At 34.9% G+C, this 22157-nt stretch overlaps 1 protein-coding gene across 3 annotated transcripts in view; it reads right to left on the bottom strand.

The window, feature by feature from the left end:
* rab27b (RAB27B, member RAS oncogene family) overlaps positions 1-22157 on the bottom strand; it is a 36208-nt gene that overhangs the window by 11717 nt on the left and 2334 nt on the right. For all 3 annotated transcript variants that reach the window (XM_016470272.1, XM_016470273.1, XM_016470271.1), the window contains exon 2: positions 358-529. In XM_016470272.1, the coding sequence (XP_016325758.1) occupies positions 358-529 (172 nt within the window). The remainder of the gene's footprint in view (positions 1-357; positions 530-22157) is intronic.

Below are 22157 nucleotides of genomic sequence, written 5' to 3'. Positions count from 1 at the left end.
ACTCAGACACACACACACACACACACACACACACACACACACACACACTCATATACATGCACACGCTCACACACACACTCATATACACGCACACACACACGCTCACACAGACACGCACACACAGACACGTACACACACGTGCTCACACACAGACACACACGCACACGCACACTCACACACACGCTCACACACACGCTCACACACACACACGCTCACACACACACGCTCACACACACACGCTCACACACACACACTCACACACGAGCCAGTTTCATGAGGATGGAGGGCCGAACTCACGGGAAACATCAAAGCTCGTAACTCAAACAGAAACAGAAAAATGACGGCGCGGACACTAACCACTCTCTTTTCCCTGAAATCAATGCCCACGGTGGTGATGAATTTGGGGTTGAACTTGTTGTCGGTGTAGCGGTAGAGGAAGGTGGTCTTGCCCACTCCGGAGTCCCCGAGAGCCAGGAGTTTGATCAGATAGTCGTAATCTCCATCGGTCATAGTGCTGGCGGAGCTGAACCTGCACAACAAACAGCATGAGGATATTACAGCAACCACAATAAATCCACACAACAAACACGTGAACATATTCAACCCACCTTAATAAATCAACACAACAAACATGCAAACAACCACCATGGAAATTTAAAACCAAAGTAAATCAATGAAATCACATTACATTACTATTAGTTAACTAAACCAGAAATAATTTCATTACTTGAAAAGAAATTAACATTAACTGAAATAAAATTATTTCAGACAGCTGCCAAGGCAACATTTCTCATTTTAATTTATTTTAACTATCTAAATAAATTTAGATAAATTTAATTATCTAAAATAATTACAACTAAAACGGAAATAAAAATCAATAAAAAACTACATAGACGTGTATGTAAAAAACAATGACAAAAACACATGACAAAAATTGTAATAAAAATTTAAGATCAATTTTAAGTAAAATTGATTGAAAAGTTAATAAAAACTATAATTGTATCTTAATAATACTAAAATAAAACTGTAAATCACATAATTAATTTAAAAAATAGAAGACAGAAAAACAGATAAATAAGAGACAATAATTGAAACTGTTAAATTAATTAAAAAATGACATTTAATAACTTTTGAGGAAAAAAATGACAATTGTTACACAGACACACATTTATGTGCGTGTTCATGTGTATATGCACTGATATTTTATACTATTAATACTAATAGCTAAATATTTAATTTTGCACAAAAAACAATATATATCCATCTATCTATCTATATCTATATCTATATCTATATATAGTAAACTGATGTTACTGAAATTGCAAAAGAAAACTATTTTTCTGTATATGTACATGTGTGTGTATTATACAACTCTGCTCGCTATTAAAGAGCCCATATTGCTCAACCAATAACACACATCAAGGCCAAAGAAACCAGAAAGAGACAGATTGAACAATATCTCAGTGTGACGGAAGGTCTCTCTCTCAGAAGGTCTCAGGGTCCAGCGGGCCCCAGGGCCGTTTCTACAGTGCTCAAATAATCTCATTTATACGTGTGGGCTAGAGACGCTGCAGTAAACACATCACAGCCCGCAGCAAACGCTCAGCGCTCACACATTCACTAGAGTTCATCAGAGATAGATGAATAGAGCTTCATTCATCTGTGAGCGGCTCGTCCTGCACATGACCCAGAGCCGCTTCCTCGTGATCAGCAGATCTGTGGCGCTCTGTCTCTCACATCTTTCACACCTCACCGTCTCCTAAAATAAAACACGCCACTTCCTGTCTGTGTTCAATCCTGATTCACTCAATCCCAATGAATATACTTCTACAGCATATGATCTCAGCGAACCTGTCATGTTAAGAGCACATTATGCCACAAGAATATGAAGAAAAGAAAAGAAACCGATTTTAAGACCACTAAGATTAGTTGTACAGTGACATTGTTTACATTTAATTTAAAGCAAGACAATACAGGTAAATAGGGTTTTTTATATCACCATTCTTTCTCCAATTGATTAATCACAATAAACAAAGACAATTGTTTTGTATTGTAAGTTATCTGAAATCTTATGTTTAAATATACAAGCTAGGTAATATCTAATTCAATTTGCAAACATTTCCAGAAAATAAAACTAAATATTCGATAAAGCCAGGTTCAAAATTCTTTGATTTTGTTGACATTAGAGTTAAAGGTTTTTATAGAAGGGATTTTGGATTTCTCTTTTTATCACTCCATAAATCCTTTTTTTTTTAAATGTTTTTATGAATAAAATGTCATGTAAATCAGTGTGAATGATATATGAACAAACCCTCAGTAAAAACCTTCAGAATATAGAGAGGAATAAAACTGTAAGTTTTGGTGTACGTGAGTGATGCTGAAGTGGAGGGAAATAAAAAAAGACGCAAATAGATAAACTGCAATAAAATATACACTTAAATGTGTATTTTAATATGTAAGGTCATGAAGATTTGCCTAAAGGGAGCAATCATACCTCAGGTAGTGTATTTAAACCCAAAACATCAACGTAACTAATGTAGAAGTGTCCAGTCACACTGAAGACCATTACTATCAGGACCTTACAATATCTTACATATCTACAAATACAAGCTCAATTATTTGTGCATTCACTTACAGAAATAAAATTATCTATATGACTTGAGGAACATATTGAGATTACAGAAGACTATTTTAAATATATATATATATATATATATATATATATATGTATATGTGTGTGTGTCTGTGTGTGTGCATTTTGTTGTGCGCAATTGCAAAATAGGCTTTGTTGCAAACAATTGCGAAATGCATTATTTAGCATGCAAATGAAAATGCATTTTGTTGCAAGCAATTGCGGAATGCATTTTGTTGCATTCAATTATGGAATGCGTTTTGGTGCATGAAATTACAAAATGGGTTTAGCTGCATGCAATTACAAAATGCGTTTTGGTGCATGCATGTACCAAAACACATTTTGTTATTTCATTTACCAAAATGCATTTCATAATTGCATGCAGCTAAATGCATTTTGTAATTTCATGCACCAAAACTCATTTTGTAATTTCATGCAATTTCATGTAATTTCATAATTGCAAGTATGAAATGCGTTTTTTGCATGCAATTATGAAATACCTTTTCTTGCATGCAATTGTAAATTGCAAAATGCATTATGTTGCATGCAAACACGAAATGCATTTTGTTGCATGCAATTGCAAAATGCATTTATTTACATGCAATTGCGAAATGCATTTTTTTTGCATGCACCGTTAACTAGATAAGAACTGACCTGTGCAAATAACTTGGCATTTTTCAATTGATATTCCAAAAGAAAAATCATTTGTCCAGAAGCGGAGACATCCGATTTAAGATTATAACAAGCAGCAAACAGAAGCAGAAAACCAATGTGCCATCTGTTGTCAAAAATCTGTTTTTCTGTTGTTGATAATTGGTTTGCACATTAATCAAATAAGGCTGTACTGACCCAAGAAGACTGAACAATGACATATTGACTAAAGTTTGAAAAAAAGAGTCAATCTAATGTGATTTATGTCTGACCTCAGGCACACTGTGCTCTTCAGACTCTTTCATTCCAAACACAATGAGCACGAGTTCAATAGATTAAACACATGCTCAGTGGAACCAGCCTGATGTGGATTCAGCAAGGCTTTGGCTCCGTCCTGAAACCTAGTGTATTACAGAAACACACATGCAGCCATATAAAACACACACACACCCCCTCAGTAGAGTCTCTGCGCGACATCTGTATCTGTGCTGGCAGTGAAGCTGTGGAAAGGTTATCTGTGCTGTGAAACGCCCTCAGAGGTCGATGTTACACAGGGACCAAACGGGGTCAGAGCCCCACCGCGCCGGTCTGAGCCGGGTCTAGAACAACCTCCCATGAGCCCTGCGGCTGACAAACCCTGAAAATCACACACTAGATTTCTACATTCACTGAAAATGACGTGTTCACCTGAGCAAAAGACAAAACCATGATGCCGGGCTGCAGTGGCTGGTTGCCATGGTGTGCTATGCGGCTGCTAAGGGGTTCTTAGTGACTTTTTGCATGTTGATATCAGTGTTATTTTAAGCTCATAAATATACTATTATAGTATTTATTAATAGCAGTATTTTCCATTTTGAATTGGTTTAGTTAAATCTAGTAATTTGCTTGCACTGTTTTTTAGTCTGTTTAATTTCTATTCATTTTTAAGTTTTAGTTTTTGTAATTGCTTAAAAACTTAAACTAAACTAAAATTAGAAATGCTGCCATGGCAACTATAACTGAATGTACTATTATAGCATTTATTAATATTAGTATTTCCATTTTCATTTTCATTTTAGTTAATGTTTTAGTAGTTTTGTTCGGTGTTTTTTGTCGTTTTATTCGTTTTTTATATATATATCTATTTTGTTTTTATTTATTTTTATTTCAGTTTTAGTTTTAGTAATTTTAGTACTTCAATGAACTAAACAAAAATTAGAAATGCTGCCTTGGAAAATTGTTAGTTTTAGTCATTTTGTTCAGTTTTTTTCATTTTTGCATTTCTGTCTAAATAAATATATGTCTAAATGTCTATTTAGTTTTATTACGGTTTCAGTTTTAGTAATTTTAGTTCAACAAACTAGAAAAAAATGTGAAATGTTGCCTTGGCAACTAACTGAATGTACTAATATAGTATTTATTAATATTATTATTTTCATTTAATTTTAATTTTAATTTTAATTAAAGCTTTGGTCATTTTGTTCTATTTTTGTCATTTTTAATATGTCTATATAGTTAAGTTATAGTTATACTGTTAATAATTTTAGTAATTCAACTTTAAATGGAAATTAGAAACGCTGCCTTAACAACTAACTGAAATAAAATATGTTCATGTTTTTATATTTTATTTGATTTTAATTAATGCTGGATGATATTGGGCATTGCTTAGTTTTGCAAATACTCTTGAGCTGTTTTTAAAAATATTTAAAATAAAACGTTAAAACTGTTAAAAGTGTGATTTGAGAAGCTGGTGCAGCATCTAACTGTTTTTTTTTAAGGGCTGCTTTCTTCAGTCTCTGAACACAAAACAGAGGTTTTTTTGGCATTAAAAGCAGATGTCAGAAACGCCTGGTTAATAGGAAAATGAGGGCAGGGTTAAAGCAGATGACCTTAAAAACAAACTCAATAAACAAAACAGAGACCTTTGACATCTCAACAGATGCTAAAACGATTTAGCAGAACATGCACTTTATACACGCATCAGTTCCAGTCAAACCTAACTAGATTGTTTTGGCCATCTTTAATTAGTATTGTCCAGTATACAATGTCTCTCGTTCATTAACTGATCACATGTAGTTAATCGAGTCAAGCTGCTGGTCAGACAGACCCTGCAGGAACATTCACGACATAGTTCTGGTTAAAGCAGGTCTAATGCATGACATCTGATCAGACAAACTGTGACATTTAGACAATCTGACGCAGCAGACAGGGCGATTCATTAAACTGCATCACTAAATGTGCTTTTTACCATCACAAAAGCAGCTTCCACGATTCTAGCGTGTTCTGAATATTGTTATGCAGTTGCTGGTTAAGCAAACACTGGTTTTAAATAGTGCTGGGCGGTATGACCAAAAATGTATATCACGGTATTTAACGCTGTTTTGTACTCATTTATTGACGAGTCGGCTGCGGTGCGGCCAACTGAATGCGCTGCTTCTCTGCCGCTCACTGCACAGAACAGACGCCGAGAGAGGCGACACTTCTCCGGGAAAGTCAGACCTCGCGTTCGCGGGACAGCACTGGAGAAATCTTCCAACTGAACCATAGCTAAGGTTTATCCAAAAAAGTCGCTAGGTTTGTCAGTATGAATATTCTATGGGAAAAAGCGGCTAAAAGGGTCTGAAAGTTGCTAAATATAGTGCTAAAGTCGCGCTCGTGTGTGTGAGACGCGGGAGCTGATGGCAGGGGCGGTGGATATTTGTGGAGGTCGATGTGGATATTGTGGATGAGTTCTTCTGTGTCATCACGTTCTATTAGTTCTACAGCTTCAGTTTCGGAACTTTCACGCTTAGTAACACATACAGCTGTTCCCTCACCACAGTGCAACAGTGAAAATGGACCCCTTTCAAACAGTGTCGCGTTCCGAACGTTGTTTAAGCGACATACTGCGGTATTTAAAAAATTCATATCATAACAAAAATAAACACCGGTATTCGGTATGAACCGGTATACCGCCCAGCACTAGTGTTAAACCTTTAATTTTTTGTTTAACTTCAGAAAAAGACTATCAGCCTTAATGGACAGAGATGGGATAGTCGTGTGATTCTAGGAAGAGAGAGCTGGAGGGCAAAGGCCTGTGGGGAAACATGACCTGGATTTCCCAATACCAATAATTACAGCATTTACAAGTGAATGAGATCCAGTCAGCAAGAAACCCTGTTAAGGAGGAGTAGACATGAGATAGTGACAAAACAAACCTTTAACTGATGTACTGTGTTATTTTAAGTAATATTATAGATTTAGATTCAGATTTGATATTTTATATTTACTGATTTTAATTTAAGCTTCATTCATTTGGTTGGTTTTTGTCATTTTTATTATTATTATTATTATTATTATTTTTAATGTAGTTTTTATTCGTTTTAATTTCAGGTTTAGTTCTAGTTATTTTAGTTTTAGTTAATGAGGATTAATGTTGCTTTGGCAACTAACTAAAATACGATTTAAAAAAAAAAATATATTTTTTCAGTTAAAGTTTATTTTATTTCAAGTAACAAAAATGTTTTTATGGTTTTAGTTTCAGTTAATTATAATAACCCTGACTCATGAACTCTAAGTTTAACCAAAATTAAGTTAATAAATTAAAAGTATAGTCCACCATAAAAATAAAGAAGTTTATGCAATTTTCAGGTTGCTCTTTTCATTCAATGAAAGTGAACCAAAAAAATGTCAAAAAACATGAAATTATCACGACAGTACTCTGTAAAAATAAGTAAATACTACTTCAGTCTTTCTACATCAAAATTTTAGGTTTAATTCAATGTTTTACTTGCCATTTCTTTGTAATTATTTGTGAATGAAAATTGTAAAAAAAAAAATAAAATAAAAAGCATATCCTGCACCATTTTTTGTGTAGTCCATTTAACTTGTGCAAAATGTTCCCTAAAGTCTTCAAAAGTCATACATCTTTGTGAAAAAAAAAATAAATAAAATAAAAAAATGGTCCATGGTCTGCTTTTACTCTCACAAGCTTAAAAATAAAGGTTCCCCAAAAGAGCCTTCCAGTGATCAGTTCTTAAAAGAACAATTTTTTTTGTGTGAAGCACATTTTAAAAATCGAAAGAACATTTTTGATTTTGTGGAATGGAAAGAAAGGTTCTTCATGGAACCATCGATGCCAATAAACAAGAGTTTGGAACGACATGTGAGTAAGTTATGATGACAGAATGATGATTTTTGGCTGAAATGTTGCTTTAAATCACTGACACACTGAAAGACAGAACTGATCTGGACGACAGCGGCCCGTGATCACACGCTCTCAGACGTTTGGAGGAGAAACACAAAAGAAACACTGTGTGTGTGTGTGTGTGTGTGTGTGTGTGTGTGAGAGAGAGAGAAACTTACAGGAGATGATAAAGAGGAGAGAAAACGGTTCATGCTATTGCAACATTACAACACTGTAAAAACTCATTTACAGATTAACTTTCGCCTATTTTCCACACACACACACACACACACACACACACACACACACACGCACGACTGACGGCCATGTGATACAACACGATTAAACCAGCACAACAGATCTGTGTTCCTCCAATGCAACCGGACACACGTTTGCATTCATGGATTTGGCATTAATAACCAAAGCGATCTGCATTGCATTTAAAAAAAAAAAAAAAAAAGTCATCCAGGTTTGAAACGTGAGGGTGAGTACCCTGAGAGGATTTTCTTTTTCCCATAAATGTAAGTTAGTATTAATGTTATCGCATTGGACTAAAACTTACTGACTTTGCTCACACAGGTGAGCATATCACAAATCTGAGGTACAATATTCAATACATTTATAATAATAAAATATTTTATCTACATCAAAATATGCATGAGTAAACTTCAGTGAAATACCTTTTCAGTATTTTTTCCTTAAAAAAATATCTTAATTAGTGGTCGACCGATATTGTTTTTTTGACAGCCGATGCCGATATCTTGGAAAGCAGGGTGGCCGATGGCCGATATAATTTTATTTATTTTAATTAATATTTAAGAAATTTAAAATCATTTGAAAATGGATTAAAAAATAAATGTGTAAAATAAACATGCTTATACTTTAAATGACAAAGTATTTTTCCCAAATAATTTGACATCGTTCTCTCTTCTGACAGCCGTTATCAGTCTCTCTCAATTTTTTTCCTTTTATTGAAAGTCATGAAAACACTATCGTGGAGTTTTTCTTTCGCTATTTGAGCAACTGAGAATGCAAAAAATATATTTGCGGTGCTCTCCCATTCACTGCTCTTCAAGTATACCCAACTATGACGACTTCCGCTGCTGAGAAACCCGGAAACGTCAAAATAAAAGTCCCGCCACGAATGCATCGGCCAAACAGAAAAACGTATCGGCCGATGCCGATATTTGAAAAATACCAAATATCGGCCGATATATCGGCCTTGGCGATATATCGGTCGACCACTAATCTTAATAGAGAAATTATGCATGTTTTAATGGGTGAAAGAGGTTTTGTACAAAACCAGTCAAAAAATAATAATAATAAAAAAATCTGTAAAAATTGGGTAAAATGTAATATTCTGACTGTTTGAGTTAGGACTCTACTTTTATTCAAATTAACCATTGGTCATCTATAGGATCACACAATTAGATTATGATAACAAAGGTAAAACCACACATAGCACCTCACACTATGGTAAAATGTAACGTAGGGCCCAATAAAATCTGTTTTATTTATTCCCAAATTCTGCTTTTTTTTTCCATTTTAAATTTTTAGACTCCTTTTTAATGGTTAAATAAAATTGTATTAATCAAACAGCATGCCTAACTAAGTAAAATCATGAAATGTATATACAATTTAACATCAATTTATTAAAAGTTGAACAAAAAAAATTACATTTTTATGGCCCTATGAAATATGTTTTACTTTTTCTCACATTCTGTTTTATCGTTACCAAATTCTGTTTAAGCGTGTCTAATTATTTGAATGCATAAAAACTACTCAATTTATCAAAATTTATTTTATAAAGGTTTTTTTTTTCTTTCAGAAATTCTTTATTTTTCTGGATATGAAGGCATAAAACAATTTAATTTATCTTTTAATCAAACTATTTTTTTGGCTATCAAAAGGGGTTTCCTATTAAAATTTTAAAACGTGGAAGAAATATTTAAAAAACTTTATTAAAAAATAAAATTGTCATAATTTTATTAGTAGTAGTAGCCGTAATACATACATTCTACTGCACAATAGTAATATATTTCTGACTCAATTTCTTCGAGTTAAACCGAACTTTTAATTTGACAGGTTGCCATGAGGACCTTTAAGTTTCTGTTTGTATATGATATGACGGTAGTTTTTCTCAAATGAAACGGTCAAATGAAGTGACTCTCAGATGCTTTTTATGTATTTTGTCCTCATTTTCTGCATCGCAGAAATCATAGAGCCCTTAGGGTTAGGGTTTTATCAATGGCAAAATATATTGTGATAATTACTGTAACCTTTTCATCACCCAGCCCTCACTGATCTGAGCTCATGTGTCTCAGCTTTTGAGTGAATATTGCTAAAATTATCCACATATAATGACTTTTTATTCAAAAACTGAGGCGCATAAGCTCAGATCAATAAGACCTTTGTGAACCTCAACCTGTGTGAAGCTTTCAATTTTTTTAACGTTTAACTAGTTACTTAAAATCGTAACCAGAACATGATTCAAGTAACTTGAACATGAACACACATGAAGTTCAACATGGTGTTAAATATCTTTGCAGAAAAGATGCATGCAATATGAAGGCAAATTGTCTTAAACATGCTTGAAGTATGCTGGGAGCCCATTGACTTTTACTGTATGCATAGAAAACACAATGACAGAACGATGATTTCTGGGTGAACGATCCATTTAAAGAAAGAACCGCAGCTGAAGACAAGTGTTGACGTGAGAACGGGGTTAATGCGGTACAGCGATGCAGTGAGGCGAGTGTTAATGCACTGCTCCACATACACATCACATGCCCGTCTCTACAACTGATGCATTCTGGGTAATGAGATCCAGGAGTCTCACAGTGCTGAGAACTTAATAACGGGTTCACCAGTACCACAGTCATGCAAGAGCGCATTTTAAGAGCGTACAATTGGCTTATGATTGTTTTTGGGAAAAGAAACCTTGACTAGAGCCCTATGATTTCTGTGATGCAGAAAACACAGAATTTGACACATTTTGGATGATAAAATCTTAAACTGTAATATGGACTAGTTTGTTACATGTAGAGCTTCACTACAACTCGCCAAAATAAAACAAAAGGAAAATATAACAGAAATACATTACTATTCTACAGTAGAATGTACATCTCAAAATAATAACAACAATAATACTGTTTAAATTTATAAAAATGTAAGGAATACCACATGATATCAATTTTTCGTCCATGTTTTAATGCACTGAAACCTGTTTTGAAAATGAAAGGAATTGTTCAAATTTCATTTGATAACATTTTAAAAGATTAAATCGTTTTATGCGTTCATTTGATTACCGGCGTTTTTGATCTCTTCATGAGTTTAACCCATGTGGAATATTTGAAGATTAATAACAGTGAGGAAAAGGAAGATATTTAGTAAATATATCACGTCTGTCGCGTTAAATAATACAACACAGAATTCAGAAAAAATTAAATAGGTGAGAGAATTGCTGAAAAAAAATTTACATTTTTAATTATAAAATATTAATGTTTTGTGAGCTCAATAGATAAGACTCTTTTGATTATTACAATTTAATTAAACCTGAACAAATCATAAAAATTAAAACAGAAAACACAGAATATGGGGAAAAAAAATTTGATTTCATAGGGCACTAGGAATTGTTCAAATTTAATTTGATTAAAATGTAAAAGTTTTATGCATTCATTATATTTCTACCAATTTTTGATAATAAATTTGTATTAAATCATAAAACAGAAAAAAACTGAATTGAAAAAAACTAAAACAAATCAAAAGGCACTATTATTGTTGGAATAGTTATAAATCATTAAAATGTTAAAGTTTTATGATTTTTTTATTAAATTAATTAGACATCCTTTTTGATTATTAAAATGTAATTAAATCATTCAAATTAAATACATAAAAATTTAAAGAATTTGGTCAAAAAATAAAATAATAAAATAAATAATAATACTAAATTCCAGTAAAAATTAAACAGATTTAATAGGACCCTAGTTGACTAATGAGTGGATGAAAAAGAAGTTCAGCAGAATGTGCCCCTGCTTTCTATACTATTAAGCTCTGAAAAACACAAAAAACACCATAACATTCTTCCATATGACTCGTGCATGATATTCAAAGTCCTATTATGCGTTACATGAGGAACAGACCCAAAATTAAGTAGCTTATATGGAGCTTTTTGTCCTCTTTAGAGCTTATTATTTTATTTCATTAGCGGACGCTTGGACATTCTGTTCCACAAATGAAAGCCATGCGGGTTTAGAGGGACATGAGGGTGACTTCATGATATTTTTTGAGGTGAACTACACCTAAAAATGAAACGTGCCCATGCATGTGCTCAGATCCATGAGAAACTCTCGGGTTCACATGACTCTCGCCGGCGTCCGGAGGACAAAAACAGCCGGAGAGTCACGCAGTCTGTATTACGGAGCAGATTTAGGTATCTGAGGAATGCTATTTTCCATGAGATCCATGTGCATTTCAACACGCTATTGTGAGAAATAAGCCTGTTTACAGCCATTAACTTAATGCAAAAAGTGTGTGAATCCTCTTAAAACACAAAGACCGATGCTGCTGCTTACTGATTTACAATTCACAAATACACACAAAACAATCAGTCGCACGCGTCAGTTTCTACACACTGCCAGATACTTTATGCAGCAAATCAACACACTGCACAAGTTTCTTGTTTTTAAATAAGTCTCTTCTGCTCACCGAGGTTGCATTTTTTAATTAAAAATACAGTAAAATCAGTAGCAAAGCAAATACATTTATATAGCACATTTACAAACAACAGACGTTGCCCCAAAGTGCTTTACAATGAAAAAAAGTCAAGTCAAGTCAAGTCTGCTTTATTGTCAATTCTTCCACACGTCATTGGTCGAGCGGTTGGACCGATATGCAAACTGGAAGGGGTCCAGGGAGGGGGGGAGGGCAGACTTGATGTGGTGCATGACTAGCCGTTCAAAGCACTTCATGAGGATGGGGGTAAAAAATTCACCAATAAAAGAAAAAAAAAGAAATCACCAATAAAATCGACATTTAATATTACATGCAACAAACACAGTTTATTAAAAAAGCTAACGAGAATAAGTTTTTATTTCAGTAATATCAATAAAATTGTGAAATATTATTACAATTTAAAATTTAAAAACAATTTTTCTATGTGAATACATGATAAACTGTAATTTATTTCTGTGATCAAAGCTGTATTTTCAGCATCATTACTCCAGTCTTCAGTGTCACATGATCTTCAGAAATCATTCTAATATGCTTAATTATAATAAATTATTATAGGTGTGTAATTATTAATAAAGGCTCTTATTATTATCAATGTTGATAACAGTTTTGCTTAATATTTGTTAAAATATTTGTAAATAAAAAATTGTAAAATAAAATATAACGTTTGACCGATAGATTTTTACATTGTCTGTGAAAACACACTGCCATAATGTAAGTAAACATCGCTGTTGAAATGAATGAAAATGATTTAATAGGATTAAATATTCTCTGTTGTCTTTTAATGAAAGACTGGATACTAACTTGATTTTGAATGTAAGTAGTCACAGTATCTGTTTGGTTGAGTAAAAAAAAAACACCACTTTTAAACATTGAGATATTCTGTAAATCAAATACAGCCAAAGGGTGAAAAATATAGAGGCTTATGATATTTTTTATCTACTGTACATGGCATCAGAGCAGACAGAGGAGCCTCTCTGATCCCAGTCTGAAATTAGGGCACAGTTGCCTGAAAAATGTATGTGCATGAAATATTGCTGCTCATGAATCAAACGAACTTTCTGAGATGTAATATTTCTAAAATTAAAAAATGCATTAGCTTCTACTTTAGGAAACAGCAGCTGCTCACGTCAGACAGCGGCGGCGACGATCTGTTCGGTTTTCTGTGAAATACAGACCAGCTGATGATGATGATGATGATGAAGATGATCACAGGAATCATCATTTTCTGTCCAGTATTTATAATTAATATAATAGTGCTCATATCAGTGTTATTTTAGTATAGCTGATTTCCTTTTATAGTTAATTATATTTTTATATTATTTATTTAATATTTTCTGTTTTCATTTTCAGTTTTAGTTAACGTTTTTGTAATTTAGTTTTTTGTCATTTTATTAGTTTTTGTTTTTTATTTCTATAGTTGTATTATTTTTAATTTCAGTTCTCGTTATTTTAGTAGTGTACATGAGAAAACTTGCCCTGTCAACTAGCTGAAATTAAATACGTTACATTTTATTAATAATTTATTTCAGTTAAAGTTTTTTTTTTTTTTTTGTTTTATTGTTTTGTTTTTTGTTTTTTTATTGTAGTATTCATCTTTAGCGTTCAACTCATCCCGTTCAGTGATGAGAAGCAAACTGAGAGTTGTCAGACTCACATATTGTCATGTTTTTCATGTTAAAGCAGCACAAAGTCTTCATCTGAACAATGTAAACATCTAGTATTTAATGTGATGTTTGAGGAGGAAGAGGAGGGAAGACTACATTGACTGAGCTGATGAAGACGACACGTTTGAGAGAATCAAGATGCAGCAGTAGTTGTGTCATTCTGTCAGATTTCATTCACATTTACTGTATTTAGTAACAAAACCGCTTATGCCGCTTTTAAAGTTCATTTTGTTCTTTTGGAGCTTGACAGACTCGGTCACTATGAACTTGTTGAATGTAAAAGAGCTGAGTAAAGATGCCATTTGATGTCAGTAATTCAACCACATTTGCGATAATGCTCACCAGAGCAGCACAGTATCATCCTGAGAGAGGAAATGCTGATTAACAGTAAAGCCGCTTATCGAGACAAACTTCCTGACAGAGAAACTCACACATGCATGAGCTTTAGAAAGAGAAGATGCATCCTAATGCACACTATACACAGTATATACAGGTCACATAAATAGAATTTAGTCATTCAACTCAATATATGAGGACATGAACTTCATCTCCAGAGTTCCCTCACCAACACTTTATCATTTAATTTAAAAATTGTTAAAAATTTAGCTCTTTACTAAAAATCGGCAAAATAAAAGTTGCATTTTACGTGAAGAAATTATGACAAATATATCAATATTTAATTTATAATTAAAAATACAAAAAAAAACGTACATTATTATATTTTCATTTGATTAATTCATTTTAAAAGAATGTTTAAACTGTTAAAATTGTATTAATTTAATTGATTAGACATGCTTTCATTGATAAATGAATAAATTCATAAAATTCATACAATTTTATTTAATACAACAGATTTTATACATCCCTTGGCATTATAGTAGGAAATATTTTTTCACAAATTCCCTTTTTTCCATTTTAAATTTGTCTGGTTTTAGTGGTTTAATTGATTTTTAAAAAACAAAAAGTTAAATAATAAGGTCCTATTTTCTTTTTTAGAAATGTTTAATATTTCTGTATTTATGATGTAATAAAAATTTATTATTAAAAACGGTTAATCAAATATTAACATTGCAATATTTGCTTGCTCATATTTCAATAGCAGTCCTTTTGCTTTAATATTAATAACTACTCCATAAGCTCGATTTGATTAAGTGTACAGCCCAACTTTTCATTTATTCATCTAAAACTCCATAACATTCCATTTTATACTGTAAATTACATTTTTATGACTGGATTCCGTGTTTCCCCACGAATTTCTGTAAAGATGCATTATAAATAAGTTCAATAAAAATTGACTTTTGTGCATCCGTGCATGCAAATATTACCCAATCTAATGCTATGGAAGAAGGTGTGTTTGAGACAGTACTCTTTTGATTTTTTTTTTTTTTTTACACCATAAAAATGAATGCATTTTTGAAACGATGAATTCAGCTAGATTATTAGCGCTTATGCTCACATGCAAATGAAAGCAGCATGCAGCATCAAGACTCAATTTTATGACACGTTAAGTCGCAATACCAGCATGCGGTCTTATTAGGTACTCAAACAGTATGGAGAGCTCTCTAAAGGAATCACAAATGTTCCCATCATCAATGAAGCACACACGTTCAGTGTGCAGTACAAGTACACAATATGGCGTGCAGCAAAAATTAAATGCGCATTGAGCAGAAGACAGTGAAGTTTGTTTCAAACCTACACAGACAATAGAAAGAAGAGCAGGGCCATTAGAGACCGCAAGTCCACACAGACTGCGGCTCCTTCAAAGCTCTCTGGCATTTCTTAACGTCTTCAGATGCATTAATTATTTAGGGCACCCAATTAGCCCTCTTGTGTCCACAGACCCTTAAGATGGAAACAAACCCCAGACGCCACATTTCAGACGCTGACGCTACAACAGATGCCAAACCTCTGTGCGATCGGCCATCACCAATGATTTAAAATGATTACACTAACATGCGCCCGTTCTAATAACTTAAATGATAAAAGTGACAGGTCGGACTTTAATAAGTGCAACATCATGAATTATTAATAAGAGATGGCTGAGGTCCTCGGAGGAGCGTGTGTTTATGAGCGTTAGGACGTGAAAGACAACATCTCCCCGAGGCCTTCCCTCGTTTACAGTCGCTGTAGCGTATCTATTAGCGCGTTCAGGTTCTTGGCAGCATGCGAAAGCAATTACAGCAAGTGCGTAAAGCCAATTACTGCTGTATTTTGCCATCAAACGTAAACCTATCAGCGCTGTCACAATTATTTCATGACCTGCTATTCGAAATATCTTCAATGGCTTTGCGGGAAACTCTGTTTGGATGAGCTGGAACACGTTTCCTTCATGTTACCTGCTTCTCTGGTCAATTTAGGAATGTTACATAAAAAACGGTGCATTTTTACTTATTTACATCACAAACTCCGTCTGATCAACAAAATACAGGCAGCTCAGAAAAACAACCAGATTTTAGCTGATGTGTTTGTCAAAGGAAATAGTCTGCATGATCATTTTCAGCCTTATCGCTTAAATTGCCAAATTTACATTGCAAAGGTGGCACAGAAGCGGCTCTGAAGTGGCATTTAGGTGTCTTTACACCAGATGTTTAATGCTGTTCAGAGGCGGTATAAATGCATTTACAAAGCCATTACAACTGTACACTTTAATATGAGGGACTGAGGTGAGTCAAAGACAACATAATTTAATATGGCTTTTATGTGGCATTCCATCTTTAAACTGAATTCTGAGCAGGCACAGAGCAGCCTTAACTCAGCTGTGTAAAAACAGCACATCAAATGCTGCAAAACCGACACACACACACTAAACTTTAATACTTATGCCAAATTTATACTGCAAAGGTGGCTCAGAAGAGGCATTTAGGTGTCTTTACACAGACTGTTTAATGCTGCTCAGAGGCGGCATAAATACATTTACACAGCATTTACAACCGTACACTTTAATACAAGGGACTGAAGGGAGTCAAAGCCAGCATAATTTATTCTGGCTTTTATGTCTGCACTGCACACTGAATTTTGAGCAGAGCAGCCTTAACCCAGCTGTGTAAAGTCTGCAGATCAAACGCTGCAGAACGATGCATGAAATGAACTTTAATACTTATGCCAAATTTACACAAAAGCGCCTCTGAAGTGGCATTTAAGTGTCTTTACACAGATTGTTTAATGCTGCTCAGAGGCGGTATAAATGCATTTATACAACAATTACACACATGTATACTGCAATACTAGGGACTAAGGTGGGTCAGAGTAGGCATAATTTAGTCTGCCTTTTAAGCAGCATTATGTTTTTACACTGAATTTTGAGCAGGCAGAGAGCAGCCTTAAATCAGCAGTAGGGTTGGGTACAGTTCACATTTTAACCGGTACGGTACCTGAATTTCGGTGCCGGTACCCAACGGTACCTTTTTTCGGGTAAAAAAAAAACATTTATTTCAGTGAAAAAAATAAGTACAAAAGTCTCAATTTCAACATTTTGAACAATAGGGCCCTACAAACTTTTTCTTTTTCTTTCCCAGAAATTCTTGTTTTCATTTTTCTGAAAATCAAATGAAGGCATTAAACATTTATTTTAAATCAAATTAAAATTAAACCCTTTTATTTTTTGGCAAACAAACTGAGGTTTACTGTTGAAATGAATACATGGAAGAAAAATTGTGTGAATATTCCTTTAAAACATTTTTTAATAGGCTAATAATTGTATTATTTTTTTCTACAATTAAGTGATTAATCTAGTTGTAATATTTATTTTTATCATTTAATTGTTTTATTTAAATTTGATAGAAAATGGAATATTTAAAGATGTACATTATACTTTACAAAAGTAATACAAGAGTAATATATTTCTGTTACATGTTAAACTGTACTTTTATTTTGACAGGTTGCCATGAAGTTTCTGTGTGTATACAGCATAATGATGCTAGTTTTCTCAAATGAAACGGTAAAATTCTTGCGAAGTGACTCTCACAGCAGCTCTGGAGATTTTGTGTTCTTGCCGTCATACAGTGAGACGCAGAGGCCGAAAATCACCGCGTGCTTCAGTATTTGTGTAGTAAACAAAACCGCGTTTCCGCCATTCATACATAGAGAGGCAAGGGGAACATGCAGGATTCATATTTAAACCGTCTTTTTGCATTTTAATATTCACAGACACTAGTTCATATCGCGATTCGAATTAAGTGGCAGACCTACTTTTGATTTATTCGTCCAAAATTGACGAATTCCGTGGCATTCCGCGCTATAGAGTAAATTACGTTTTTATGAATGGACTTCGCGATCCCGTCCGCATTTTCGCAGAAACCATGGCCCTAGAAATGTAACCACACTTTCAAGAACATTTCGGCTTGCCCTGTGTGTTGTTTGAACGAGTTGCAGGGGTGACATCACGTAACATGGTCTCTCTTTCTCTCTCTGGTGCGTATGCGCCCAGATGCATTCTCAGGTACCGAAATTTGGCGTGAAATTGATTTAACGTGAATCGGTACTCAGTAGTACCGACGCAATTCGGTCGGTACCCTTAAAAGTACCGAGTTCGGTACCCAACCCTACTCAGCAGGGTAAAGAGCACATCAAACGCTGCAGAATGATGCACACATTTAACTTTAATACTTTTTAACAGTAAAAGCAACATAAACTCAACATATCTCTACATAAAAGCAACATAAACTCATAAACATCCGATCACAATTCCAGTAAATTAAAGTAAATATGACTGGATTTTCTCTCTACACCCACATTATTCCATAACGATGTCCTGCGTTCAGTCTGAGGGTTTTAAATGGTGATCAGCGTGTCTATTCAGAGCCGCCGGAGGTGTTTGGGGGTTCCTGCTGCACAGGTAATGTGCCCAGCAGGGCGACTCTTCCCTGAGCATCTGAGCCTGCAGTGTGTGGCGCAGAGCTCTTCCTCAGCAGCTGGTGAACCCTGTGACCTCTGACCCCAGCGGTGGGGCGCAGCAGGCAGACCTGAGATAATTACCCAGCGAGCAGAGACACGCTGGGCTGCAGATGAGGGAGAAGATGCACAAGTTCTTATTGAGTATCTGTCTTCTCTCTCTCGTTAACTGCCAGTCTTGAGCTGATAAATCTTCTACTGTACAAGATTTAAAGACCCTTAAAACACTACTTGAGCTTTAAAGTGCTCTAAATCATCAGTTAGCAGTGGGATTAGTTTTCAGGTGATGTGTTCACTGCAAATGGAGTTTACTCTAAGAAAACAGTGCTTTACGCAATGTGTTACAAAATGTGTAAAAGTCTGTCCAAATGAATTAATACATTATTCATTCAGCCGTATACATCCGCTGATTCCTCTATTAGCTATACACCGGAATGTTTTTATTGACTCATTTGTGAGATAAAACTGTCTAAATCACGAAGTTTTGAACGTAGTATCCCAAACATTGTTTTCATAACGCGTGATGTAAACAAACAAAGCTTCATACAATATCGTTCATGTCGCATCTTATTGTTATGTCAGACTTTTCAGACATATTTGCATTACACTCGTTCACCAATAGTGGTATGTAACATATTTTATGTTCACCTGCGAGTACAATCAACTATCGGTGCCGATTAATCGGCAAAACCGATCAATCGGTCAACCTCTAATGATTTCTGTCATGATATACACAACACATCAAAAACGAAAGAAAAAAACCCCCAGAAATACCTTTGAAACACTTCCTTATATTTCAAACAAACTCTGATGATCCTGAGCAGTTGAACTAAAAATAAACATCAAACAAGTCTAATATGGGCGACAGCTGATGTCCTGAAACTCAACATGAAACAGCATTCACTTCAGTATTGGGATGGTTGATAACTGAAAAAAAAGAAGTTTTAAGCCACTCAACTGACTAGACATACATGACTCGTTTCACTTAAGACAGTAAGAAACCACTTAGCAACCACATTGAACACCCCAGCAACTGCATAACAGCACATAAAAAAGTAACTTTACAGCAACACCCTGGCAACCATCCAAAAAATCCACAGCAACTATATCACAGTAGGGCTGTGCAAAAAATCGAATGTGATTTTCATGCGCATGTCGTCAGTAAAGCCGCTCCTGTGATTAGTAGTAAATCTCCAGCAGGTGCGTTCAGATGGAGCGGCATTTACTACACAGAGCCGTAGTTCATGAAAATCGCATTCGATTTTTTGCACAGCCCTATATCACAGCAAGCTAAAAACAGCCAGTAAGCATAGTAACCATATGACAATGCCCTGGAAACTGGCCAAAACACCCTAGCATCTGCATTACAGTAAATGAAAAGCAGTAACCACAGTAATTTTATAGCAATGCCCTGGCAACCACCCATGACACCATAGCAACTGCATAACAGCATGTTAAAACCAGCCAGTAAACCCAGTGACTTTATAGCAATGCCCTGGTAACCAATAAAAGCACGTTAAAAACAGCCGGTAACCATAGTAACTTTATAGCAAAGCCCTGGCAACCAATAACAGCATGTTAAAAACAGCCGGTATCCACAGTAACTATATAGCAAAGCCCTGGCAACCAATAACAGCATGTTAAAAACAGCCGGTATCCACAGTAACTATATAGCAATGCCCTGGCAACCAATAACTGCTCATTAAAAGCAGTCAGTAACCACGCTAACTTTATAGCAATGCCCTAGCAACCAATAACTGCTCATTAAAAGCAGTCAGTAACCACGCTAACTTGATAGCAATGCCCTGGCAACCAATAACAGCATGTTTAAAACAGCTGGTAACCACAGTAACTTTATTACTGTAATTTTATAACCACACTTGGATGGGTTAAATGCAGAGCACAAATTCTGAGTATGGGACACCATACTTGGCCACACGTCATTTTCACTTTCAGTAACTTTATAGCAATGCCCTGGCAACCAATAACAGCACGTTAAAAACAGCCACTAGCCACATAGCAATATATAACAGAATGTTAAAAACAACCAGTAACGAAGTAACAGCACCCTAAAACATACAGTAACCATAGTAACCATATAACAATGTACGGGCAACCACCCCCAGCGAGTTTTGCAGTCAAACAGCACTCAGATTAGCACCCTAAAACATACAGTAACCATAGTAACCATATAACAATGTATGGGCAACCACCCCCAGCGAGTTTTGCAGTCAAACAGCACTCAGATTATCTTCAGCAAATATGTAGCTGTGTAATGAGATTTTAAGAACACTAATAGATGAGTGATAGATGACGCTCCTAATGAGTCTCCTCAGCCTCCTCTAAGTTCATTTTGTTTCTTCTCAAAGTGTGAGAAGTTTTATCATCTTATCAATAAGTGCGTTTAGCATAAAGGCAGCGGTGCAGACGAATATCAGTTTTACAGAGGTTTTCTACTGCAGCTCTCTATTTCCACAGCTCTGAAGTGACTGAAATCAATTAACGTTTGACACTCGTGTTGTGTCTATTATACACCCTTCAGAAGATCAATAACAACAGTGCAACACGCTCAATAGGAGGGTTTGTTTGTAATATACAAGCATCAAGATCCCTTCTGTTCAGGTGGCCAGCATCACACATGGGAACTTCTCTGTTAAAAAAAAAAATACATTTTTGTGGTTTGGAACATTTTCACACGCAGCTTGACTCACTGTACTGCGTGTGGGGGACGACACGGAGCAAACGAACCAGAAAAACCTCCAAGTATCCTGAAATATACTGTCAAACGATCAATTAAAGGGATAATTCACCCAAAAATAAATTTGCTGTTAACCCTCAGGCCATCCAAAATGTAGGTAACTTTCCTTTAGCAGAACAGTAAAGAAGATTACTGATGAAACTGATGAAACCGTGGTCATTCATAAAATGCAAGTCAGTAACTGCTAGGGGTGTGCGATATATATCGTCTGCAATAATATCGTAATTGTTGTTTTAACGATGTGCGATTTGACATTATCGAGTATTTTGCAAAAACCATTCAAAACATCCCTACAGAGCGTAGTCTACTTGTGCGTGTGCGCATTTAGAGTGTGTTCTTTCACTGCATGATTCAGTCTATTATAATGCATTTAGAATGATCACAAATTCAAGACATGATGGCAGAAAATGTATATATTTATACCACTTCATATAGTTATTCAATTTCACACGAAGAGTGCCGTTTTTCTCCAAAAATTACCATGATTACAAATGTGACACTGAATTCAATAAACAATAAGTTAATTAAGAGACTTACGTTTTAGACACCATATTGCTTGTTTTTGCTCTATTTCGCCAACAAAAATCATTCCGAATACAGCCACAGTGCTGTTTTGTGTCTCTGAGCAACATGACGGTGTTTCGTTCTTGAATGAATCAACTGTTTAAATGATTCGGTTCAATC

This window comes from Sinocyclocheilus anshuiensis, unplaced genomic scaffold, assembly GCF_001515605.1.
Source record: "Sinocyclocheilus anshuiensis isolate Anshui unplaced genomic scaffold, SAMN03320099.WGS_v1.1 scaffold708, whole genome shotgun sequence".
NCBI classification, from domain to species: Eukaryota; Metazoa; Chordata; class Actinopteri; order Cypriniformes; family Cyprinidae; genus Sinocyclocheilus; species Sinocyclocheilus anshuiensis.
This window is presented reverse-complemented; position numbering and strand designations above follow the sequence as displayed.